Source organism: Mytilus californianus, unplaced genomic scaffold, assembly GCF_021869535.1.
Source record: "Mytilus californianus isolate M0D057914Y unplaced genomic scaffold, xbMytCali1.0.p SCAF_1, whole genome shotgun sequence".
Classification (NCBI taxonomy): Eukaryota; Metazoa; Mollusca; class Bivalvia; order Mytilida; family Mytilidae; genus Mytilus; species Mytilus californianus.
Genome location: NW_026262581.1, coordinates 35,773,779 through 35,801,761, shown reverse-complemented (window position 1 = coordinate 35,801,761; position 27,983 = coordinate 35,773,779). Strand labels below are relative to the sequence as shown.

The following is a 27,983-nucleotide window of genomic DNA, read 5'->3' as shown; positions in this document are numbered from 1 at the left end:
AAATATTTGAAATATGAAATGTAAAAATTCCTCAAACAATTCCATAATAGCTGGTGCACAACTGCCAGCCCGACAATTAACCATACTATAAGTTGTTTTTGACTTTGTTCAACCTGGTCAAAAATACAAGAATAAAATTTTATTGTATTTTGCAAAACCTTCGTGCTGGCAGGTAGTATCCTATGTATTCCTAGAAAATATATTAAAGGCTACTATCATGTTCATACAGGATAGGTATACTTACAGTTTTTTTCTGCAAAAGTTGCCTTGGTTACATGTGATATATAATAAAACAGTAATATGGTTTCAAATATTTAAACATAAATTAATGGCTAGATGGATTTTGAAATGTCCACCTTGTTGTGAATCTTTTAAAAATATAATGAAGATTTGTTATAGTTTTGAAAAAAGAGGGAGCAGATACCAATGGGTCGAAGAAAAATCCTATGGCCAAAAAGAAAAACAGCAAAAACGCAAACAAAAGTTCACAAAAAACTTCCCAGAAATTTAAAGTTTGAGCTACATGAAACATCACAAATAAAAGAACCTTTGTGAGCATGCTCACATACCACATGCCCCCACATTGTTACTGGACAAACAAAATCTCACCAGATTCCTAAGTTCAAAGACTCATTACTCCTACAAAAGTCAACTGATAAAAATTTCTTGTGGATATGCACATCTACATATTATGTACTTATTATCTACAGAGTTCCATAACATTCTGTTGTGTGATTTCAGAGTAGTTGCGATGACAACAGTTGCAATAGTATATTTAGACCAAAATTCTAAGTTCAAAGGGGCATAACTCCTAGAAAAAAAATTGAATTATAATTTCCTGTCGATATGCACATCTACATAGTATCTCCTTATTATCTACAAAGTTTCATGAACTTCTTTTATGTGGTTTCAGAGGAGTTGCAATGACAAGAACAGGACTGACGGACGAAACAAACAGACAGACGGATGGGTCAAAAACATACCCTACAGAACTTTGTTCCATGGGTATAATAACTCTTTAATGGTAATCTGTTCCTGCTGAACAAGTTGTACCTGTTGTGTTGCTTATGGCAAGTAAAAGTTTGGTGATGTTACTATCAAGGAAAAGAGGACATGATTGTGGAAACGACAATTGGAATATATCCCTGGTCATCTGTGACATAGATATTCCATAACAGTCAGCCAAATCATAAAAGCTTCCTAAAAACTTTCAAAGGGATGACATTTGAAATCCTTTGTTAAATGGGTTCCTCGTAAGCAGCAACCCTCAATCAAGGAAATTATGATAGGAAACACATGCCCTGGAATATGGAATCAACTGGGTACATATTAATGCAAAAGGATTATAAACCCTTCATTGCACTACACCAACAGGCTGAGCTGGATTTTTTAACGTGCGAGTTCACTTAGTCCGCATGAACACTTGTGTCACCTAACCCAGACATGTTATTCTATGATTCAAAGCCTATCAGTCTTTGCTCTTACTCCATTATGTTGAGTCCTTTGTTGAAAAATAGAAAATGCCAAGTAAATTTATGTGATATTTTAACTTCATCCTGGAGAGATATCTTACCCTGGTATGTGTCTCATACACAGAACTGCATCAGTCAGTAGTGTAGTACTACGTTTACATTCCAGTGTAAGTGTATTGTAAATCCATATTCTACACTCTTCTGTGCCGATGAGTAAACAGTTCTCTTTCAATGCCAGTAAACACAGAATTCTGCCATGTGTAAATATTGCACCCTAATTCATATAAACCAAAACAAAATAATATATTGAGTTCAAGATAAAATTTAAACGAGTAGGGACAATGAGGCCCTTTTTTGGCCAAATATTAGTGCAAATAAAGTTACCATACATGTTGTTAAATTTGTCATGACTGTACTATGTACAAGATGTTTAGAAAATATAAACAAATTTCACATTAAAGGAAATACCATTGTAACAAAACAAGATGAAAGGAGAATTTCCGGTAAGGGCTAGTTTTGCCTAATATTCGCAGTACATCTAATGAAAGATTTTTGACATTTTTTTATACACTTAAGTGTCTACAATAGTCGATTCAATTAGTTTATGTAAATGATTTGAACTGCTTTGGTCATTAGAGAAGCGCTTAAATATATAAAAAATCTATCAAATATGCCATAAAATGTCATTTTTCAAATGGGTTTTGTCTAAAATGGAAGTGGCCGCATTTGTGTTCTGTCTCAACCTTTATATATGTTATGTTTTATCATCAAATACAACATATATTCAAATATTAAGACTGAACACAAATGCAGCCACTTCCATTTTTAGACAAAAAACCTTCTTAAAATTAGCACAAATGCTAAAATTGTGAAGATTTCAGTAATATTGCACGAATTTATGATGCTATTACCTCCTGCATGTGCATTGTATTGTCAAAAACAGCCTATATATTTATGGAACAGAAGTATTCTACTTTCCAATAAATAGCGTAAAGTTTACATTTTAACATATTAGTAAAAATGCTATATTTTGGGGCCAAAAAGGGGTCTTACCAGGCCTACTCCTTTGTATAATTTAACTTTCCTTGTTTAATATTAATTTGAAAGTATATTTTAGATTGGAAAAGAATTTTTGCACCAAAGAAACAAAGAAGGGTGTATGATATAAATGAAAGGTGAAAAGATATATACATAGAGAATACGAGTGATCTATTGGCAATTTTGTCTATGTAAAGTAAAATATCTTCATTACTTTGTAAACATACTGAAAATATGCAAAATTGGAATAAGCAACAAAAACTGTACTGAACTAAACAAGTGTGTCTAGTGAAGCAAGAACTGCTTCCCATTGTAGCACCTAAGTTCATCACCTGGTTTTTGGTGAAGGTTTTCTTTTTTTTGAGTAGTGTATTCTGGACTGATGTATGTCTTTTCATCTTTTTGTTCTTGACCATGGTTTTGTTTCCCCTTCATATTCTTTTTTTTTCTAGGGATGAAAACATTTCTAAAGGAATAACATTTGAATTCTCAAACATTTATTACTGAAGTTGTACTAGCCTTTGTTTCCATTAACGTTTGTAGCTGTAGATCAAGTCTAGATAGCTGAACACATTCACTGTTGCCACTAGCAGCCCATAAACATACTTTGCCTTCATCTAATTTCTACAATATATTAATAAATTGAAGTTTATAATTTCATGTGAACCAATAGACAAAGTACTATATGTTAACAGAAGAACTTTAAATGAAAAAGACTTGTTTTTATCATATAGGTGTCAAATTTTCAAACCTTGACGTGGGAGACTTTTCTTGGGGAAAATGTTTTGGAGAAAGATTTGATGTAGGTCTGATTTCATGGTGCATTGTAAAGTGAGAAATTTTGTGACGGGTTTATTTTCACTAATTTTGCAATTAACAGTCAGATGAAATTGCAAAATATCTTCACATAACTTTGATCTTGATGAAAAAACAGAATAAAAAGGGGAAAATAAAAACTTCCAAACAGGTTTTACAGTAGAAACATTAATATTATCTTACATTCAGGTAGATTTTTAATGTTTAAATATTTCTCCTCAACTTTCCACACTGAGGTGTCTGGTACCACCATTATACGATAACCAGACCTTAAATTCAGTCCATACATCTTACATTTATTTTTCACACTTAACACAAACTGCAAAACAATCGACACTAAATTTAACAGTTGCAGCACTAACCTGAACTGTAAGACATTTACACCAAGTCTTCTAACCTGAACTGTATGACATTTACACCTATTCTACTAACCTGAACTGTAAGACATTCTACACTAAGTCCTTTAGTTACTGGAATTCTCTGTTTTAGATTTAAAACTTCTGGATCTCTAAGTCTTTCACAGATTGCTGAAGACTGAAAAAAGAAGTGTCATTTGCCTTATTTTTTATATAATTGAAATCCTGCACACTAGATAATAGATACACTCTCATAAATAAGCAGAAAACAACTTTGAATGAAAACACTAAATCTTTAAAATAAAAAATTTAAACATGGTTCTGTAGAACACTGTGGCCCGATTGTGACTGCTGCTGTCAGTGAAAAAGTGTTCTGTTGACTGAAAGAAACTAAGCCCATCGACCAGTTAAATAATAATCTTTTTGAAATTAGTTTTCAGATGCTATTTCTTGATTATGAAGAAGCTTACGTTCAAACTTGAAAAATTCCATGAATGTTTAACAACATTGTTGATGCATAAAAAATTAAACCCCTGACTGTAAGTAATTAAGCATTTACTGCAAAAACTAAGTACTTCAATCAGTAAAATACTGGAAAATAAAAAAAATATTTTCAAAATTTTGCTCTGAATACTGTCTTTTAATCATGAAAAAGCTTCTTTCCAAATTAAGCAAAATTCAACGAACTCGTTTCACAAGGTTATTCATGTCTAAAAAAAATTTGACAACAGACTGAATATAAACATTGACAATCTTGATGGTAAAAAATTATCTATAATATAAATTCTTACTTCTGGTCTTTGGTCTGGTCCTTGGTGAAGACAATCCAACAACAATGCCTGCATACCTGGCCACGGAGGAACATCCTTCTCTGTGATTGGATGAATTGACTGACCCTGATATAATACACATTACATTTCTGATTCATAATACAACAAAGAGTCACAGATTATTATGAAACAATTGTAGTTATCTACCTAAAATGTACTAAAAACATATTTACTCTGACTTGGCTGTTAGTTATACATTTTTTCTCTGCATTGGTTCAAATATTTTGAAGCAATGGTGAATTCTCTATTGAAGTGAACACAAAAGTCAACTGGCTTCACAGCAAGAATTTGATATCATAAATCATATTATTTTTAATGTGTCAAAAATTTTCAATTACTGGATATATTTATTTTTGTGATTGCCAACTTTTGATTGAGAAAAAAAAGTATTTTTGAGGATATTTGATTTCGTGGTTGTGGCAAGCCTATAGAAAATTAGCACTTTGTTGAACATTTCTATGCGTGGTTCACCTTTAATCACGAAACCAACGAAAAAATAGGTATAACATGAGGTTTAATGAATCTAAAGTATATTTTTAACACAAGAGTAAATACAGTAATACAGTTTGACTTTCTTTGTAGACTAAGAAAGTCTCAATGAAGAAATAGATTACCTCAGATATAGCTTTGTCCATTTCACCTTTACATTCAAATTCACTAAATGGATGTTTACCGTTGGTCAATAAAGAATAAAGTGTTATACCATACGAGAACACATCAGCCTGTCAAAAAACAACAACAATTTTAACATCACTATATTCTGAAATTTTACTTTTTCATTTTTATTCATTGCAAACATAAAAACTTGAATTTCAAAAGGTACAAATGAATTTTCATTGACAAGTGCCAATACTGAAATGTTTCATCTGCTTTGCTGTTTATGATTTGATTTTCAAGTGGAAAGTCTTTGAGATACATGTCTTCTTCAAGTATCAATGACATTTAACATTATCCAAGATCCATGAAGATGAAATCAAGGTCAGATAATCGTCCACTGGGTCAGTAATTAAAGCTGCTGGTGGACTAGTACCTCTCGTGAGTACCATCCACAGGCAGCCAGTACTTCTGTAATTGTATGATTTAATTTATACATTTTGTCCATAAATTTCCAGTTCCTAAATCATGGAATCTTACAAAAACATCTGTTACTACTTTAGGTAAAGTTGACCTTATTGTTTTGTTTAGAGGATTAGATTTTTATGACCTCAAATATTTTCATTATTCACATTCAAAACTTTAGGTCCCTGAGATTAATACCTGCTGAAGGCTAATCTAGAATTATTTGTGGTGTCAAAGAAATCAGTATAATAAAAAGTTTCTACAGGTCATAAAAACACATAATTTCATATGTCTTCAACTAAGAACTCTCCAACATCTCAAAATCCGGAGTGATCACATAGATCCAGCATGGCTGAATCAAAAATATCAGAAAAAAAGGCACTGGTATTTGTTTACAATTACCTTAAATGAATAAGTTTCCCCTCTGATCACTTCAGGGGCTCTGTAGGCCAGTGTACCTTCTTGTAACATCAGTCCATCTAACATAGAAAATCTGGATATTCCATAGTCAGATATTTTAGCATTGATCTACAATTAGATATACTACATATATAAGTGAACTCAAAAGTAAAGTATCAAACAATTTTTAAATATTTATACTCTAATAATAAAAAGGTTATTAATGGCAACAGAAAAAAAAACTCAGTAATTTCCACATACTTTCTGTGATAAATGAAAACTATGATAGAAGAAATTAGGGCTCCTATGATTTAATTTAATCTAATTCAAAGTAAGATTATCTTAATAATAACTACCATGTATTGGTTGGAAGATTCAATTCAAAAAGTTAAAATTTTATTGTTTTTAAAAGGTGAAAGCTTGTGTTTAACTCAACGCATGAAAGTATTTTTGAATTTAATAGTTTTTATAAAAAAATCAGTTTTAATTTTGTCCAAAACAAGCACAACAAAGTAAAATTGTTGACACAGATATATGTCTCGCCTGTGTATAATTTTGATAGTAAAATGCAAATAGCAATACTTTCAATTTAACTTGGTGAGATAAAATTTGCATACATATTCAAAATGAATGTAACATGTTAATATGTAATATATATAACTTGCTTTGTATTGACATCCTAGGTCAAATATTTGAAGTGCAAATCCAATGGAGAGAATACAGAAATGTTATCTTAAAAGCACCAATATTTATCAGGGAATTGAACCAATAACCTTCCACAATCAGGTTAAGCACAATTCATTGAGAACATAGGGGCATTTATAATTTACTATTGTAAGATTTCAGGTATTTTCTAGATACAGGTAACTATAAAACATACATTATACTTACTAAAGATTTAGGATCTTTACTAAAGATAAGAACATTATCTGGCTTCATATCTCTGTACACTATCATCATCTGATGGAGATAAGACAAACCTTCTGCTACCTGTAAAAACAGACAACTGACAATCACATACTATCAAAAACTATCATCACCTGATGGAGATAATACACACCTTCAGCTACCTATAAAAACAGACAACTGACAATCACATACAAAAACAAACTATCATCATCTGATGGAGATAGATAAACCTTCTGCTACCTGTAAAAACAGACAACTGACAATCACATACTATCAAAAACTATCATCACCTGATGGAGATAAGACAAACCTTCTGCTACCTGTAAAAACAGACAACTGACAATCACATACTATCAAAAACTATCATCATCTGATGGAGATAAGACAAACCTTCTGCTACCTGTAAAAACAGACAACTGACAATCACATACAAAAACAAACTATCATCATCTGATGGAGATAGATAAACCTTCTGCTACCTGTAAAAACAGACAACTGACAATCACATACTATCAAAAACTATCATCACCTGATGGAGATAAGACAAACCTTCTGCTACCTGTAAAAACAGACAACTGACAATCACATACTATCAAAAACTATCATCATTTGATGGAGATAAGACAAACCTTCTGCTACCTGTAAAAACAGACAACTGACAATCACATACTATCAAAAACTATCATCACCTGATGGAGATAAGACACACCTTCAGCTACCTATAAAAACAGACAACTGACAATCACATACAAAAACAAACTATCATCATCTGATGGAGATAGATAAACCTTCTGCTACCTGTAAAAACAGACAACTGACAATCACATACTATCAAAAACTATCATCACCTGATGGAGATAAGACAAACCTTCTGCTACCTGTAAAAACAGACAACTAACTATCACATACTATCAAAAACTATCATCATCTGATGGAGATAAGACAAACCTTCTGCTACCTGTAAAAACAGACAACTGACAATCACATACTATCAAAAACTATCAAAAACTATCATCACCTAATGGAGATAAGACACACCTTCAGCTACCTATAAAAACAGACAACTGACAATCACATACAAAAACAAACTATCATCATCTGATGGAGATAGATAAACCTTCAGCTACTTATAAAAACAGACAACTGACAACCACATACTATCACCATCTAAATAAATAAATAAATAAATAAATGAATAATCTTTATTTCAAGAGGATAATCCCATTAGTTAAAACTAATCTTCCTGAGGGTCCTCAAAATAATAATAACATATTTATAAGTACATACAATATTATAATGATATATTATACACAATATACAATTGTATCTAGATAATAATGAAAAAGCATATTAATTTGCACAATTGATGAAAAATTTGTAACATTTTGTTTTAAAAGATACAAGTGTATTACTCATTTTAATTTCATTTGGTAAACTGTTCCATATTTGAGAACCTGAATATGTAAATGTTTTCTTTAAAAAGTTTGTTTTTGGTTTCAGAAGATTTAATAGTTTTTCATCAGCCGAACGTAAATTATAATTCTGATTACCAATAAAATGAAAGTTTTCTTGTAAATAGTTAGGAACCATATCATTTAATGATTTAAATACAAGTATTGCCTTTTGTTATTGAATGTGTTTTTCCACATTTAACCAGTTTAAACTATTAAACAACAAACTGGATGATGTCAAATGTCAGCTTCTACTATAACCCTAGCAGATTTCTTTAATAACTTATTAAGTTTATTTATTCCACTTTCATAGCAACTTCCCCATATATTGCAACAATAATCAAACAATGGCAGAATATAAGCATTAAAATATATAATACGTATATGCATAGGTAAATATTTTCTTATCTTTTTTAATAAATTGATTCTATTTGATATTGTACATGACATTTTATCTATTTGCTCATTCCAATTTAGGTTTTTGTCGATATATAAACCGAGAAGTTTTTCATAATCTACATTCTCTATTCGTTTATCTGAAATTTTGATATCTAAACTGTTCCCAGTTGAATAAAGCCTCTGTTTTGAACCAATAATCATTGATTTACACTTTTTGGCATTTAGTTTCATACAATTTTGCGAACACCAGTTTTCAATTACATGAATATCATTTTGAAGGTTAGCAGTTAACTGAAGTACATTATTACCTTTACTATGTAATGTAGAATCATCTGCATATAAACCAATAATGAATTCTTTATGTTCAGTGGTTAATCATTGATATATAAAATAAATAACAGAGGGCCAAGGATAGAGCCTTGTGGTACACCAGTTTTTATGCATTTAGTATTAGACATGACGTTATTGACCTTAACTTGTTGACTTCGTTCAAACAAGTATGACTTAAACCAGTCTAGTGTACAGTTTGAAACATTATAATATTCAAGCTTTTTTAATAAAATAATATGATTAACCAGATCAAAAGCTTTCTTTAAATCTAAAAATATAACTCCGTTTATTTCTCCATTATCTATATTTGCTAACCATTCATCTTCTAATTTAGTAAGTGCAGTTGTGCACGAATGTTTAGGTCTGAAACCTGACTGTGTAGTATTAAGAAGGTCATTACTATTTAAATATATATACAAACTATCAGCTATATGTCGTTCTATGATTTTGGAGAGACAAGGCAATACTGCTATTGGTCTATAATTATCAGGATTACAAGCATCGCCACTTTTAAAAATTGGGCAAACTCTTGCAGTTTTAAAAATACTTGGAAATTTACCACATTTGATGCTTAGATTAAATAAATATGTTAAAGCTGGTGCAATGACATCGCTGCACATACTCAAAATATTTGGTCCAACATCATCTAAACCAGTTGCTTTAGACTTGTCAAGTTTTTTTAAATACATTTTTACATCTAAAATACTCATTTCTGGTATAATGAATTTTTCACTACCCCTTTGTAACTTTGATTTCACAAATTTGTTGAGTACATCGAAACTTGGACCTTCATCATTATTACATAATTTGTTATCAACTATACCTTCAGCAATATTTGTGAAATGCACATTAAATGTATTTGCTATATCAACATCATTTTGAATTACACTATTTTTATATTCCAAATGCGTGATATTATTATGTAATTTTTTTGGATTTAGACTTTTGACATACTTCCAGATAGTTTTACTATCTTTACAATTTGAGATAGCATTTTGGAAATAATTTTTCTTTGCCTGTTCTACTAAAAATGTGACCTTATTACGCCAAATTTTATAATTATATATATCCCCAATTCTATGAAAATAATCTTTGGTGTCTAGCGCTATTTATATCAGAAGTCCACCACTCTGGTTGTTGAGTATTTTTAACCCTTTTAATTTTCTTAGGAGCATGCTTGTCTAGGGTGCTCAGAAATAGATTATACCAATAATTAGCTGCTTCATCAACATCTCCAATCTTTTCAATGAGATGAAAAGGAGTATTTGTTAAATTTTCAATAAATTTATTTTTATCAAATTGTTTGAATGATCTATATTCTATGGACAAATGCTCCATTTTTGATATTTTTGGGTTAAGTTTTCTTGTTACGCAAACAGGATAATGATCACTGACAGCATAACTAGGCACATTTACTTCTGTAATATGGTCTACATCGGTAGTATAAATATGGTCTATAGTAGTTACTATAGTAGTAGAAGATAAGACAAACCTTCAGTTACCTGTAAAAACAGACAACTGACAATCACATACTATCACAAACTATCATCATCTGATGAAGATAAGACAAACCTTCTGCTACCTGTAAAACAGACACTTGACAATCACATACTATCACAAACTATCATCACCTGATGAAGATAAGACAAACCTTCTACTACCAGTAAAACAGACAACTGACAATCACATACTATCACAAACTATCATCATTTGATGGAGATAAGACAAACCATCAGCTACCTGTAAAAACAGACAACTGAAAATTCGAAAACACGAGAAGAAAACATACAAATAACAATAATTATTTGGTGGAAATAGGATAGACCTTCAGCACTATAAAAGAGATTGAATATCAATCATTTTGTTGACATTCTGTCTTCTTTCATATTTGAAACTAAAGGAAGAAAAGAAAAAGACAAAGACAATCTCACTTTTGATCCTATTTTAAATTAAGACTTAAAATTTAGTTAAAAGAAAAAGAGATCTCTAAACAATCTGTGTAAATAAGTTTTAGCCCTACAGGAGATATAGATTATATAAGAAGCTCATACTGTAAATTCAGAAATTATTGCGAGGTTTTTATAAATGGGAATAATGCGACTGGAAGACTATCGCAATAATAAGAACTCCCATTCTGATATCTGGTACATATATTTGTATGCAGCTTTCCTCAAAATCGTAATAATTAATCTCACATTTTTGTTCATTCATCAAACATCGCAATAATAAATGCACACAATAATTTCTGATTTTCAACATCAAAGAAAGAAAGAAAAATTGGCATAATATAATAATTGTAACTGACTTACTTGCAATGCAATTTTATGTTGCATTATTTGTTGCAATTTGCCTTCCTGTTTCAGAACTGTTCCCAAAGACAAGTGTTTAGCCAGTTCTAAGACAACTACATGTGGACTTATGCCTACAGCTAATAGTGAAACTACACTTGGATGTTTTAAACATCTTAGAACTGTTGCCTACAAATAGAAAACAGAGGCTGAAATAATTAAGCAAATCAGGAATAATAATAAAATTATTAATTAAGGTTATTTCTTTCCAAAAAGCTAGAAACATTTTTAATTTGTTTGAAAGGAAGAATAAAACCTCAAATTCGCAAATGTAAAATGAAGAACTTTTTCATATCATTTATGGCCTAACATGAATGTAAGCTAAATTAAAAGACTGATCTTTTATTTTACCTCTTGTCGTAACATCTTTAAGGGATGGACATCACCAATGGCTGCAAATACTTTCACTGCAACAGGCTAAAACATAAACATAAAATATAAATATTTACAGTAAGGCATTCGAACAATTTTCATAATCAACAAGAAAACTTTGCACAAATGAAAATGCTAACCAATAAAAATGTATTAAATATAACAACTGTCCTTGAGCATGAATGTTACATGCATACCTCAATGTTCACATCATCAATGAACTCAAAATGAAACTTTATACACAACTTCTGTTAATTACAAAAAAAGAGCTTCGGACACACAAAATTCATAAAGTGTTATTTTCATAAAAAACATATTGATCATGGCTGACAATTGTATGAACAATTATTTTTAAAGATGATTTTAATACAATTCAGGCACTAGGATCTTGGGCAACAGTTGTGTGTATAATTACTGAGATTCAATCAGACATCGCAAATCTTTGGCATGTAAATAATTTCAATAAATTCATCAACTTGAACTTCTGTTTATGACTTTGAATCAAGGTCAAGACATAGGCTTAGGTCAATGGTAACAATTTCTTGTCATTGGATCCAAGATTGCACAACAATCTATATGTATACGTACATCTATGTAAAAATTTCTTTACCTGTAGAAAAACTTTTCTTTTTCTAAATTTGTACATTTAAAATAATTGATAGTTCAAATAAACTTAAATAAAAACTTCTTAAATTAGAAGACGAATTTCATATTTTCATTGGATTATGATGTGATTCATATTTGAAACAATAGAAAAACAAAGGATATGGGGTATCCATCCATGACACAAAATCAGTACATGCACAGCAAAAAAAAAACACAAAAAGCAACGGAACAGTGCTTTTATTGCTGTTCTTTATCTCAAAGTCACAGTGAGGCCTTCAACACAGAGCTTACTTGATGTGTTTAAAATTTGAATTTAGAGAATTAGATGGATATTTCACTAGACATATTTGCTGCAGTTAATATGTCCTTTCATCTGTCATGTGAATTTTTATTGTAACAACTTGTTTTTTTTGTATTCTATATGTTTTAAATTAAAATTTGTAGATAACCTGTCAGAAGATAAACTGTATTACTGAAAACATATTTAGTTCCAATCAATATTATAGGTACTGGTAAACTTGATTTTGACTGGAAAATGTCAAAATATAGCAGTAGTAAAATACATGATCAAACTGTTAATATATGCTTTCCATTGATTAGTAATCATTGTCGCAAATATTTTAAAATAGCAAAACAGACCATTTGTGTATTCAACTCTTTGATTTAACCATTGAAATTATCCATTTCATAGCATTACTAGCACTAGTTGATGTGTGACAAAATAATCAGTGACTACCACCTGGAAGTATCAAAATACAAGATACTTCATTAATCAGTGTAAGATAAGAAATCTCAAACTCTTTAAAAGGTACCGTAATCAGCCTTGTATAGTTCGCACTGGTACATTGTCCCCACCCCCTTCTCACCACAAGAATTTAGGTAAAAATATTTTTGGTAACCGTTCGAAAATGTCTAATGAAACTCCAGTAATTACAAACGTGCGTGATCATTTGTGGTATTTTAATGGAAAAGCACGTTTTCCATCATCAAATAGAAGTTGAAAATGTTTGTAAATGATTCTAGAACATAGGAGTATTAAAATAAGTCAAAATTACAAAAAAAACAATTGAGAAACTTGTGTTTTTTTAAACCTGAAGTTCGAATACAACGTGTAAATGAATATAATACGATGCGAGTGTACAACAAATCTGTACTTTAAAGTAGATATCACTAGATTACAACTTTGAAAATAAATCAGTTCCATTCTTAAGTAAAATAAGGCTTAACATATCAATCACATTCATGATTGAAGGATCTTAACCTAAAACAAAACACTTGCATCAGTATGTGACACCAAAACAGAATGAATAACCTATTACGTTTTGTAGTTTATACATAAGCTGGTTCCCGGCTGACTTGTATTCTTTTTGGTTCTGTTAAATTCAAGTGGATTCCAGCTTATTTAATTTTCAGTGAAAAGAAAGGAAAAATTTGTAATGAAGAATTCAATTTTGAAATTTATCAGTTTATATTTGTTATTGAATAAAAACTGGATATTAATATGGATTAGGTAAATTATTAGTTTTGAAAATGATAAGAGCGCCCTCTACAATTTCAATAACAAACATGGCTGAGCGTAAACAAACCTCTCGAAATCGAATGTTTCTCTTATTTCTTGCTTATCGTACTCTATAATCCGCACCCCTGTCTGGCAGGTTCAATTTTGTAGAAAAAAAAATGCAGACTATACAAGCCTGAATTTGATACTAAATATTTAACACTACACATGTGACAGCACCAACCTGAGATTTGTAAGTAGCTCTATATACAGCACCATAACCTCCATCTCCAAGCTTTTTTTCTTCACTAAAAAAAGGAAATTGTGTATTAGCTTATAATTGTGTGCAAAAATATAAATTCCTCCACCTATGAGCTTAAATATTTTTAAGCTTTTGACAAAATTCAGGAATAATTAGTTTACAAAAAGTTCATTAAACCTGTCAGGAGTTTATATATAATTTTCATAAGTAGCCTTGGTCTGTTGTTTTTTTCATTGTGTTGATTTCAAATTTGCCAGCTCACAAGGTACCATTCTGCAGGAAGACATGTCTTCCTTTATGGACATGTTTTATCTGACCCAATTCTAACCATTTAAGCTGCTTTTAAAAAGTAACTCTAATTGCTGCATGCTTAGTGGAGAGGCAATAAATACCAATTTTCAAGTCTTCGGTTTGACCTGGCAGGGGATCAAGCCCAGGGCTTCCTGCATTTGAGGCTAGCACGGTACCTCAAGACCACAGAGGTGGTCTACTGGAATGATAATTACATTGTTTAGCAGGTAGTCTTCAATATTTGGTATACAGGGATACATAAGGACAAAGAAATTAAATTACATACTTAAAAAATAACTTATATGTTGTTTTTTTTCTTGAATAAACAGTTGATTTTACTTTTACTTTGTGTGCATACCAAATAAGATAATCCAAAACTATCACTGATAACTTCACATAAAAATTACCTTTCTACAAAATCAAATTGTGAATTGTCCATAATAAGGTCAGGGTTCAGATCCATGAGAACAAGTTCTGGTGCCTGAAAAAAATACCATTTTTATTGCACTGGATCTGGACAACTTAAAAGTATGCACAAAATGCCTCCCTCCTTAGCACTTACCTGGTATATAACAAATCATAATGACCTTTTGGAACAATGGCCCTGAATTCAAGGAAAAGTTCCATAATCTAATGGTCTAACAAAAGGTTATTGATATCTTACATAGTCTTGTTATTTTGCTGTCAATTTAAATCAATGCTGACAAAAATTTAAATCAATGCTGACAAAAACTTATAAATTTTCAGTTTTGCAAAAAAAGTGAAACCTTTCCCCAGAATAAGTTCCTCTTTGTCTGGCTATTTAAATTTTTGCAAGTTCACCTGTCTCATTGTAAAATTACAATAGTTATTGTTCTCTGTGGAGTCTATTCAAGATAATTCTTTAGAGAACTTATTGAAGTACAATAACTTACCAATGCTGCTATTTTCACCATACCATCATGAACATCACAATAAACTGATGTTCCTTCATTCTCTGTTTTGTGAAGCAGATCATCTAACCTAAACAGCTTCATATTTTGTCCTTTAATAATGAAATATTATTTCTGAATCATAAAAATAATGTTTATCATATAAAATACATGAGTGCTTCTGTTGTCACTTTGAATAGACAGATATGTCCAGCATATATTAATGAGAAACCAACCTGACAATACATTGTAGTTTTACGTTAAGAGTTTTTGGTCTTTTTTGGAAAAGATAATACAGTCAAACATGTACTAACCAGTCACTCTTTGGAAGTACTAAAAGTGACCGCTCAAGAGAGGTGACATTCTAAACGAGGTTCCGAAATTATTCCGATTTTGAAATCGCCCACAGCCGGGATCGGGGAAAATTGTTTTAGTGTTTTCAATCAGTAGAGTTATCTTTCTTGCGGCAGTGAAATAAAAAAATGGTGGTTTCTGGCGCTGTAAATTTGAAGAAAACATTCAAAATATGTTTTTATTCATGGAGAAATAGGTCGATAATAGGGTTTTTAATGGAAACCGATCTCCGTTGCAAACAGGTTCTGATTTTCTTTTTGACTTCGATACTGAACACATATATTTTTCGTTAGTTAAACATTTTAAAATGACCGTTGTTAAAAGTTGAAATGGCAATTTGGTGTGAAAATTAGGTGACCTCTGAAACTAGTTAAATTATATAGAGAAAATGTTTGGGAGGGTCTGAAAGTGACCGTTAGAGGCAGATGACCGCTGAAATGAGGTGACCGTTAAGGCAGGTTTGACTGTATCTTGATAAATCTTGCATTCATCTATCTAAATAGCATCCAGGATATGTAATATAAAGTTTATTAATCATAATACTTATCTTAGTTGGACATCAAAATAAATAGTGGTAAAACATAACTGTTTGAATGACATGAACACAATCTTAAGTCAGTTTTAAATTTATTCATCACAAGATAGGCAAAGATAAAAACTCATCAGCTCAAATAAACAAAATTAAGGGATACAAGAACAAAAAATTTAATCAAATCTCAAATAATCAATGTTAAGGGATCGTAATATAGAAGTTTGAACATAATTTCTATCAACATACTTTATCTATGCTTGGTACTTTTCATTAAAGGGTACTGATTTTTATGAATTCTTCATCTCATGGTTGAAAATTCCAACAAAATAATAAAAAAATTTGCATTTTCTTAGATATGCAATTTACTCAAGTTGGTAATCATAAATTCCAAAAATAATTGGTTCCCTGTAACTACTGTAAATTCAGAAATAATTGCTTGAATTTATTATAGATACTTTTGAAGAATTGACAAAAATGTGTGATTCATTTTTGCGATTTCAGAAACATCTACATGCAGATGTATGTATCAGATATCTGAATACGAGTTCTAATTATTGCGATACTCATCCGGTAGCATTATTCGCATTAATAAAAACCTTGCAATAATTTCTGAATTTACAGTATTCCTTTTACAGTAGGTACCTGTACAATCAACACATGGTACAAGTTTCTCTAGTAATTCTCTCCCAAGGTAAGGGTCCACAGTGGTCAGTCCAGGGTACCATTCTTCTATCAAAGAATCTAAATGATCCACCAACAGTCCAAGTAATCTATCAGATGAAAAGAAAATTTAACATAAACAGAATTTTGACTTAAAAAGTTATCAAGAATTAGGACAACATAAACTTAAATGACCAAAGCTGTATGATATGTTTAAATTCTGAAAATGCTATTTTCTAAGAAAAGAATGTAAGAATTGCAGAAAAACATTACTTTTAAATTTAGCTTACTTCAACTTTCTTTTTATATTAATATATGAAAAATCCACTGGTTAGTGGCATCAGACACCCAGGGTATAATTAAGTACAAGCTTGATCAAAATGGAAGACAGGCTTTTTTTGTTAATTTTCCCATAACAAATTTGCAGATGGCTGGCAGTAATAAATACATTTGAAAGAGAAAGAAGATGGTCATATGTATTGTTTTAATGTGTAATACCAGTTGTCTTGACCACAACACCTTTCTAGAATAACCTTTGTCAGGTGTGCTTGAGAACAATTGAAGTGTCTTCACAATATGTTAAGTTTTACTAGACTTGTGCTTATAGGACTTATTGTAAAGACACTTCAATTTTTGAAGAGTGTATTGCCCTCCAGATTTTTGTGTCCTTAGGTCAGGTTTACAGAAATATATTTAAATCTAGATACCCTGCTCCATTTGATGTATTGGGAACCGTCACCTGGATTTCTTCTTTTTCATTACTATGGAATTCTACCAAGTAGAAGGCATTCTGAAACATAAAATAATATCTGTTTTAATGCAATATAACTTTGTAAACAATTATCAAAGATTTCAGCTTAACTTACACCACCATCCTAATGAAAGGCAACTCAGGCCTACTTTTAATACTCCACTGCCTTGGTATAGAATTATCTAAACTTATATGCATCATTCTTTTCTGTTGAGAAGGACAAAAGTATATCAGTTTAACCTAATTTTAGTTCTACTATGACTGTACAACATGGTTAATTTTAGAATAATGTTTTCATAGCCTGAATAATGTATGCTTTCTTCTTAATTATTCTTCTTGACTGGGTATTTCTTAATGACAAAATACAACTTTGCAAAACAGTTCTTTACTGAGCACCATAACCTCTTTTTAATGGAAAATTGGTGCCAAAATCTACAACACAGTAAGTCCCTATATAATCTGAAAAAATAATGGTAGAACCACACATAAGGAAGGTTCTTTGTTTTTCAAATTTTCAATGAATGTCCAAAAATATATTATGTAAACTGATTTTAAAGGTACCTCAGTTTTTTTTTTTTTGCAAAGCCCTCAATTACAAAACAAGAAATTAATCAATGTTAATATAAAAATAAGAAGATGGATACTAATGGTTACTACTAGTTTAACTGTTTAGACAACTTTTCAAAATACTTACTTCTGACCAGATACTACATACTCCTTTCTTCCAATAATTAATCACAGGCTGTTTATCAACTTCCAAAAGCAGCTGAAATATGATGTATAAACCAAACAGTAAGTTTTTGTTTAAGTTTTCATTACTCCTTCAAATATTTTTTTTCATAGCACAATATCTATCCAACCTTAAGACACTACAATAACTATTACCTAGAATGTTTATGTTACAAATCCACTAAGATACTTATCAATATAGTTTCCACTTACAAACCCTGATTTTACTAAGGCTTAAAATGTTGTAAGTAAAAAAATCTAACTATTTTCACCATAGTTTCAACTTACAAATCCTGAAATTACTACTGCTTAGAAATTTTAAAGTATAAAAATCCATTTTAGATTCTTATTACCATCAAGGTTTTACATTTATGATAAGCTTTAACAGAAATATCTACTATAAGACAGCTATTTAATATCTGTCATTAATAGCTGTCTTCACTATTCAAAAAAATATAGTTTCATTGACAATCAAAGAACCTTTGTGAGCACGCTCACATACCCCACATCCCCACATTGTCACTGGGGAAACAAAACCTCACCAGATTCCTAAGTTCAAAGACTCACAACTCCTACAAAAGTCAACTGACAAAATATTCTTGTAGATATGCACATCTACATGTGATGTCCTTATTATCTACAAAGTTTCATAAAATTCTGTTTTGTGGTTTCAGAGGAGTTGCAAAGACAAACTGTTGCAGTAGTATATTTAGGCCAAAATTCTAAGTTCAAAGTGGCTTTACTCCTAGAAAAATAATTGAATCATAATTTCCTGTTGATATGCACATCTACATAGTATGTCCTAATTAACTACAAAGTTTCATGAAATTCTGTTGTGTGGATTCAGAGGAGTTGAGATGACAAACTGTTGCAGTAGTATATTTAGGCCAAAATTCTAAGTTCAAAGGGGCAGAACTCCTAGAAAAAAGATCAATCATAATTTCCTGTCGATATGCATATCTACATTATTAGTATGTCTTTATTATCTACAAAGTTTCATGAAATTATGTTATGTGGTTTCAGAGGAGTTGCGATGACAAGAACAGGACTGACGGACAAATGAACTGACTGACCGACGGACAAGCGGACTGGTCAAAAACATTATATCCTACGGAACAAACTTAGGTGGGGGTATAACAAGATTGTTACATCCTTGCCAAATACTCCCTTGCGCTGTATAAATGAGGAATCAAATTGTGTGTCACAATGTGAACAATATAAAACATGGTAAAATGTCTCATAACTCCCACTAAAATGGTCACATCGAAATCATAGTATAATATGGTCAGCATGATGGCACACAATCCTACCAAGTATGAAAGCTTTCTGTCAAATGTTCTCAGAGGAGTTGTGTTCACAAGGTGACACTATTACAATACTCCAAATATAAGTTAATGTCCCACAACTCCCTGGAAATGGTGAGGTCAAAGTCAAAATATAATATGATCAACAACACAAGATGGCAACTGATCATACAAAATATTAGAGGTTTCTTTAAAATGGTTCCAAAGGTATGGTTGTTACAATACTCCAACAAATGGTAAAAGTCCAATAACTCCCCTAAAAATGGCCAAATCAAAATGGCTGTACTATATGATCAACTTAGCATGATGGCAAACAATAGCATTAAGTATAAGTATTTTCTGTCAAATATTCTCAGAAGAGTTGCGTCCACAAGGTGTTACTGTCATAAAATTCCAAGTCCATTAACTCCCATAAAACTGCTCAGACAAAAAAGACGATATAATATGAAAAAAAAAAACTACCGTATAGTCAGCTATAAAAGGCTCCAACATGTAAAATGTGAAACATTTCAAACCAGAAAACTAAGGCCTAATTTATAACAACACAATTTACAATACTTTACAATAATGAATATTTATAGGAAACTGGTATACTTTACAGAATATAAATAAAAGAAGAATGTGTCTAAGGACACAAATGCGCCGCTCAAGCTTTGCAATTTTCCAAGTAAAAAAAGGGGCAAACTCTAGAACGGTAAATGACTCACTGCCCAAATTCGAACTCTGTCTGCATGTTGTGGTTCTTAGCTTCATGTATGAGTTTCAGAAAGTTTGGATAAGACAAACTTAAGAGTGTGGAAACGAAAAAATTTGCAATTTCCGAGTTATAAAGAAGCATAACTCTAGAACAGTTATAGATATGCCGAAAAAATTTAAACTCTGTCTGAGTGTTGCTGTTCTTAGCATAGTGTATGGGTTTCATAGAATTTGGATGAGACAAACTTAAGTTAGAGTGTGGAAACAGAAAAATTTGCAATTTTTCCAATTATAAAGGTAAGTGACTCACTGCCCAAATGGAACTCTGTCTGCGAGTTTTGGTTCTTAGCATTGTGCGTTTTATAAAATTTGGATGAAGAAAACTTAAAGTTAGAGTACAGAATCGAAAATGGGATGGATGGAAGGAAGGATGGACGGAAGGACAGACGATCAAGGATGACACTTAATGCCCCCATTGCCTACAGAGGGGCATAAAAAACCTTTAAATACTAAAATTCAAATGAAAAATGTTGTATGCATTATGACCAGACATTTTCTTCCTCAATGCAGGTTATGACCTGCATTTTCATTTCAGAGGTTGACAGGTAAGCAACATAAAAACAAACTGTTAAAATCAGTTGCAAATGGCTTAACTCAATATATTGGTACAAAGCACAACAACAACAAAAATAACATAAAAACAAAAGACACAAAGTACTGATATAAGAGTACTTCTAGTTACTGAAAGCTAGTTCAAAGCCAATTAGAACCATTCAATAAAAAAATCATGTTCTCTCAGACTAATGTATCAAACAGAACACATCCAACAGATTTAGTGTATAAACGTCATACACAGTCTGAGAACCACATGACTTTGTGCCAAAATATTAGTATCGTAAACAGTATCAACAAGATGTACGATTATGAATACTCATAACTGTACATATATAGCAATATATATTCAGTTATGTTTTTATTTTTTTTTTAAATAAAATCAATATTAGCACCATTAAAAACAATATCAAAAATTTTACTACTGTAGTCCTTTGTGGAAGAGAAAAGGCACAGACAGTCCCTATAAAACAATAAGATTGTACAGGCCAAAATCTGGACCTTTTACTAATTTCTATGCAGAAAAATAAAGTGGAAGTTATTAGGAACATATAATGACACAAAAAAATGTATCTTTTGACAGTTTCAAGAGAGTTATTTTTTGAAGTTTACAAAATTCAGAAATGAACATTGATTTTTTTCAAAAATAGGCACATTCCAAAAACAATCACAAACAAAATATTTAGATATTTTATGAGGCAAATCATATAAAAGATGATTTTGGTTATTATAAATGTATGTGGCAAAAACAGGAAAATATGTTTTTCTGTACCTTTTCAAGAATATTTGTACATGTATACACCATAATTTTGACCTTACAAAATCAAATTCCAAAGCAGTTAAATTTGCATAGTATATTTGGAGGAAAAAATTAAGTACATTTCGGTTCAAATTAAGTCCCTTTGTTATGATTAAGTTTAGTAGTAAATATATGAAAAAACTAGATGTGTCGGAACGACAGGAATGGCCCCGTCTAAAAAGTTGAAAAATCTGCACTTTCAACAACACATGTGGACAACAAACATGCATGGATAGTATCCAGCTCTCAAGACCAATACTAGTTGGATGAAAAATTTCCTTGATCAATGAGTAGTTAAATTTCAAACTATCTATCAAAGTCCAAAGTCCATAATTTCGGCAAAAATTAGTAAAGCGGGACATTTGACACTTAAACTTGATCTGTAACTCATCATTGTTAACTCACATACCAAAAAATCAGCCCAATATCTGAAAGCGTATAGAAAAAAAATCCACCTTACTGTGACTTTCAACAATTTATCAAAGTTCAAAGCCCGTAATTTCGGCAAAAATTAGCAGAGCGGAAAGAAACTTAAACTTGATCTGTAACTCATCATGGTTAACTCACATACCAAAAAGTCAGCCCAATATCTGAAGGCGTTTAGAAAAAAGGTCCATATAACTGTGATCTTCAACAATTTATCGAAGTCCAAAGCCCGTTAATTTGGCAAAAATTAGCAGAGCAGAACGAAACTGAACTTGATCTGTAACTCATCATGGTTAACTCACATACCAAAAATCAGCCCAATATCTGAAGGTGTTTAGAAAAAAAATCCATATAACTGTGATTTTCAACAATTTATCAAAGTCCAAAGCAAGTTATTTCGGCAAAAATTAGCAGAGCGGAATAAAACTTAAACTTGATCTCTAACTCATCATAGTTAACTCACATACCAAAAATCAGCCCAATATCTGAAGGCGTTTAGAAAAAAAGTCCGTATAACTGTGATTTTCAACAATTTATCAAAGTCCAACGCCCGTAATTTCGGCAAAAATTAGCAGAGTGGAACGAAACTTAAACTTGATCTGAAACTCAGCATGGTTAACTCACATACCAAAAATCAGCCTAAAATATGAAGGCGTTTAGAAAAAAAGTCTGTATAACTGTGATTTTCAACAATTTATCAAAGTCCAAAGCCCGTAATTTCGGCAAAAATTAGCAGAGTGGAACGAAACTTAAACTTGATCTGTAACTCATCATGGTTAACTCACATACTAAAAATCAGCCCAATATCTGAAGGTGTTTAGAAAAAAATTGCGTATAATGGTTTGTTGCGGAATGACGGAATGACCGAATGACGGACAAGGGTAAAACTATATGGCCCCGACAACTTTGTTGCGGGGCCGTAAAAATATTTGTTAATAGCTGTTAATTATGTTAAAATTTAGATTAATTGCCCAGTCTTATCAGCTTTCATTGGTTGAATTCAATCAATAAGATGTCAAATTTCATGTTGTTCTTTGATTTTGAAATTGTGAAAAAAAGGGACACACTGAAAAAATATAGTTATATAATTTGAAGATCCCCAAGAAAAACATGAAAGTCTACCTATGTACTGTAAAAAAAAATCACAACAGAAAACGATTCTATAACTACATCTCAAACTTAACTTGAAAGTTATATGTTCAAATATCTAAAATGAGAGGGAAGCTTCAATCACTAAAATTAGAAAATTTGTCTTACTCAATGCAATGGTAGAATCTATAATAATCTTCTTCATAAAGGCATTCATCATATGCTTGCATATCATGGTCATTCTCATTTCAATTTTACTCAAACATAACATAACATATATAACATAACATAACATAACATAACATAACATAACATAACACAACATAATATAACATAACATAACTTGCCCTCTTTGACCCATAAGTTATGAAGAACAAGAAATATGTTAATAATTGTTAATTTTAAAAGCAATCTTTATCAATAAAGCATAAAATATAATACATATTTTTAGGGGAAAAATGAAACCAAAACAAAAATGCATGAGTAAAGCAAAACAATGATATTTTTAATGTTAAACAAATGAAACCATAATACATTTATATAAATCTATGATAATACAAGCATGTGTATCTTCAACCATGCATTTAACTATGTGCACACTAAACATTTCATGTAACTGACCTTCATCTTAGACCTTGATAACTAAAAATTTACAGATAAATATTCTAATATATGTTACTACAAAGGTTGATACTTCCATCAGGTTTCTTGAAATTAAATGATAAATTAACATCTCTGAACCCATATGTCATGGTATTTCATAAAGTATTTTGATGTATAGAAAGGCTATGCATTAATTTTCTTTCTCTGCACAGAAACCTTATAATATTCAGATCTTTTTAACTACTGAATTTATTAACACTTCTTTTTAGCACATTTTAAATGGTTTATTAAGACCAGTAATTAGAAATATCAACTTTTAAAAAACAGTTAATAGTGATGAAAATCATGTGATAAACAATCAAATGAAATACCATGCTTTTTCTTCACGGTAATGGTATGAAGCAAGCACAGAAAATCTAGCGGATGTAATCATTATATACTGATTAACCAACAAAATTAATGCAGAAAAACAAAGGAGCAATGAATTTTCACAGTAAAGTTTCCACATTTATCTATTTTCAAAACTGCAAAACTTCAGACATACTTAATTTCTACCTAATTTAGGAATGCCTATATGTGCTATTGCAAACGTAACAAATAAATTGTATGTTTATATAACACCAAATGAATCTCTGAACTTTTTTTTACCTTTGTCAAAAAGCTGGTTGAGAATGTAATCAGTCTTGTAATAAGTCTTGGCCAAAGTCCCAGTTGTACATATGGCATAATGTAATACCGGCATATCTTTTCTGTGAAGTATAAAAGTTATTTATATATTCTTATAAGCTGTAGATTGTTGACTTAAACAATTGAAAGATATGATCTAACACTGGATTTTTGCCTTTTTGAGTAATATGATTAACAGAAACTTTATCAACTTGATGGTTTGAGCTCAATCTTCAATACAATCTATTAAGATAAGCATGATCTTTCATTCCTGATAAAGCTGATGGGACTTAAAGCTATCACCAATCCATCAATCATTTGGGAATATAGAATATTTTTTCAAAGGCAGGTGAATGTAAAGCAACTTAATTTAAATCTTATAAATATTATGACCTGGTTAAATTAAGTGGTGACATTGGCTTTTCTATTTGTTTATGTCTTATGTTGACAAACTAGTATATATATATCATTGTATCATCTATCTTGTTTAAAATCTACACTGATATTTAGCTGTTAACATTACCATGCTTCTGTAGTGCTGGAAGATGGAGAACTGGTTTCTTGTCAGGTAAATAGCACGGAATCAATAATTCTGTATCAGAATGTGGCAATGCAATCTCAAATCTATAAAATACAAAATGCAAACAAAGGTAGTAACCAGATATGATTTGATAATTTAACTGGAGGCTCCTTGGAGCCTGTACTGCTCAACTCACATTTTTGGATGAAATTGATTGATTGATTAATTGGTTAATTGACACCACTTTCAACACTATTGGTATTTTGTGACGGTTGGTTTTTATTTGTGGAGGAGGCAGTAGTGCTCAGAGAGAACCACCTACCTTCGGCAGGAAAACTGACAATCCTAGTCAATTTAGATTGGAGTCAAACGCACCTTCCATGTATGAGATTCAAACTCACAACCTCAGTGTTGACAGGCTAGTCATACAGTAGTTGAACTACTTAGACCACTTGGCCAACGAGCCCTTAGGATGAAATTGATACTATGCAATTAGAACTTTTGTGTTAATTGCAAACTATGTTGGCCAAAATGTTGTCTTACTGATAATTTTTGTTGGACAAAGTTTTTGTCAATCCATTATAGTTTTTAAGATAATAAACAAAAATGAAAAAAATGGGTTAAAATTTTTATTTAAGCAAAACAACATTATTGATCTTTTATTTGTGATCATTTTGTATGTCACAAGTTTCAGGGTCAGGTGAGTTCAATACATATCAATATAATAACTTCAATTACGATTTGTGCATTAAAAATAAATATAAAATTTAAATAACTTTCCAATGAAGTAATTTTGCTACATGAACTTTAATTGAACATTTTAATCAGCATTTTGAATAGTAAGTTTTTGTCTTGGTTTTTGTTTTATGACTTTTTCACACTTTTAACCGTATTCTTGTTATCTGTCCTGAAATGTATGTCACAGTATAGTGGTATCTCTTTCAGGAAAAGTTTAAGTTGAGCAATTTTGACCAAATGTTTAGCCCTTTTTTGGTTTTGACATTTTTATATATGTTTCTATATATTTGACTGTCCAAGTTTTTGATCTTAGCCCACTGATTGGGTTCTTCCTGAAACATGTCTTGTGCATGAAACCAGTAATACTGTTACATTAAAATTTGACAGTTGATAAACAAAACCATTATTGAATATAAAAAACAGAAGATTCAGGGTATACAACAATGAAAAACCACTGGAATAACATTCAATAACAACACACATACTTTTCTAGTAACTTCAGATAGTGTGGAATCAATTCAGACAACATTCAATAACAACACACATACTTTTCTAGTAACTTCAGATACTGTGGAATCAATTCAGATAACATTCAATAACAACACACATACTTTTCTAGTAACTTCAGATACTGTGGAATCAATTCAGGTGGATATATAAATGGCTGATCTTTGTCTACTTTTTTACCAGTAAACAATATCTTTGTATCTGTCTTCCTCAATATCTGAAAAAAGTAGTATCATAGTGGTATTTACTGCAAAATTAGTGAATATCATCAGGGCTATAATATTACACGGCAAAAGATTACAGTAGTATATAAGGAATAACATTCACAAAACATTAGGAAATAACCCTTTCATTATAGGGCAAAACTTTTTACATGAAACTAACAAATTCAATGAGAAGTTGTCTGCTAAGCATATCCACTTGTAATTCAAAGTATCCTCAGAAAATTGTGACGAAAATATTTGATTCAATTCAGCATATTGAAAAATTCAAAGTATCTGCAAACAGAAAGTAGATGCCTGACAGATCTGCAAGACACACTATTTACAATTCATCACTGTCAAGCGGCTGACCAAATATGAAGTCATTCTCCCCAGTAGTTCCTAAGAAAAGTGTGACAAAAAATACTTGTTTGATGGATGGACAAATAGATTGTAATAAACACCCTACTCACAAAGTGCACAGTAAGAGTATAATTTCTGATAACAACATTTTAGGGATATTTCACTGTGTTCAGTATTATGGAACACTGCACACTAACGTTTGGACAACTTCTACAGGGAATTTATCATTGCTATATGATAATTTTATATATGAAATCTATACCTGTTGCTTATGCTATGGAAATACAATGGAAAAAAAAATCAATAAACATATCTTTTGCTTTTTGTTTTCTGTGAACAAAGACTTGATAAAATCTGTTGCATTTGAGTAATAAAAAATGATCTAAAATGTAATAAAATAAATAACAAGTGAACCTGCGAGCTACTGCTCACTGATGATACCCAGCCCAAATATTTCGGTAAACAGGAAGTTGTTGAGTGATGAATCTGAAAACCCATCACACGGTATAGCTGACTTATATAAACCCTGAAACCAAATTTCAGAAATCCTTATGATGTAGTTCCTGAGAAAGCTACGACGAAAAATATTCATGGGACTTTTTAAAGTGGGGGTATAAAAATTTCATAGCTGTAACATATTTCTGATTGAACAAAATTGAAAAATATTAATAATCTGACATTATTTTCTACATACAATGTGCATAAAAACCTCAAAAAAGTCCATAATATATTTTTCAAATCAAATCTTGAGAAATAAACTTTTACAGAAAAGTTTGGAATCTCCTACTTTATTAACTTACCCCATTTTTTATGAATGGATTTATCTGTCTGACTGTAATAACTTGGGCCATCATTCTACATAACCAACCTGGGTCTATGAAATGCAGGTCCTTCAACTGCAGTGAGGCATCTTCATAATGCAACAGAATTCCAAACTCATGCAGGAACCTGATGGCCTGATTTATACAAAATAATAATAAAAGTTGGGCAATTTGTTGTTTTTAAATCCAAATAAGCTTGCAACACTGACTATTTATTCTGGTGATAAACCTCACACAAATTCAACAATTAAGGTTCAAAACCAACA

The 27,983-nt window shown here is 31.0% G+C and overlaps 1 protein-coding gene across 3 annotated transcripts in view; it reads right to left on the bottom strand.

Annotated features, from left to right (window-relative positions):
• LOC127719950 (leucine-rich repeat serine/threonine-protein kinase 2-like) overlaps positions 1-27,983 on the bottom strand; it is a 92,557-nt gene that overhangs the window by 9,275 nt on the left and 55,299 nt on the right. For 2 of the 3 annotated variants that reach the window (XM_052226322.1, XM_052226339.1), the window contains 20 exons: positions 27,697-27,852; positions 26,438-26,550; positions 25,092-25,192; positions 24,551-24,651; positions 23,921-23,941; positions 18,339-18,410; positions 17,601-17,683; positions 16,876-17,003; positions 15,351-15,460; positions 14,844-14,917; positions 14,128-14,191; positions 11,759-11,824; positions 11,369-11,536; positions 6,862-6,960; positions 5,974-6,099; positions 5,127-5,234; positions 4,474-4,578; positions 3,759-3,860; positions 3,030-3,134; positions 1,574-1,746 (listed from right to left, as the gene is read on the bottom strand). In XM_052226322.1, the coding sequence (XP_052082282.1) occupies positions 1,574-1,746; positions 3,030-3,134; positions 3,759-3,860; positions 4,474-4,578; positions 5,127-5,234; positions 5,974-6,099; positions 6,862-6,960; positions 11,369-11,536; positions 11,759-11,824; positions 14,128-14,191; positions 14,844-14,917; positions 15,351-15,460; positions 16,876-17,003; positions 17,601-17,683; positions 18,339-18,410; positions 23,921-23,941; positions 24,551-24,651; positions 25,092-25,192; positions 26,438-26,550; positions 27,697-27,852 (2,075 nt within the window). The remainder of the gene's footprint in view (positions 1-1,573; positions 1,747-3,029; positions 3,135-3,758; positions 3,861-4,473; positions 4,579-5,126; positions 5,235-5,973; positions 6,100-6,861; positions 6,961-11,368; positions 11,537-11,758; positions 11,825-14,127; positions 14,192-14,843; positions 14,918-15,350; positions 15,461-16,875; positions 17,004-17,600; positions 17,684-18,338; positions 18,411-23,920; positions 23,942-24,550; positions 24,652-25,091; positions 25,193-26,437; positions 26,551-27,696; positions 27,853-27,983) is intronic. The other variant, XM_052226330.1, reaches the window with a different exon arrangement.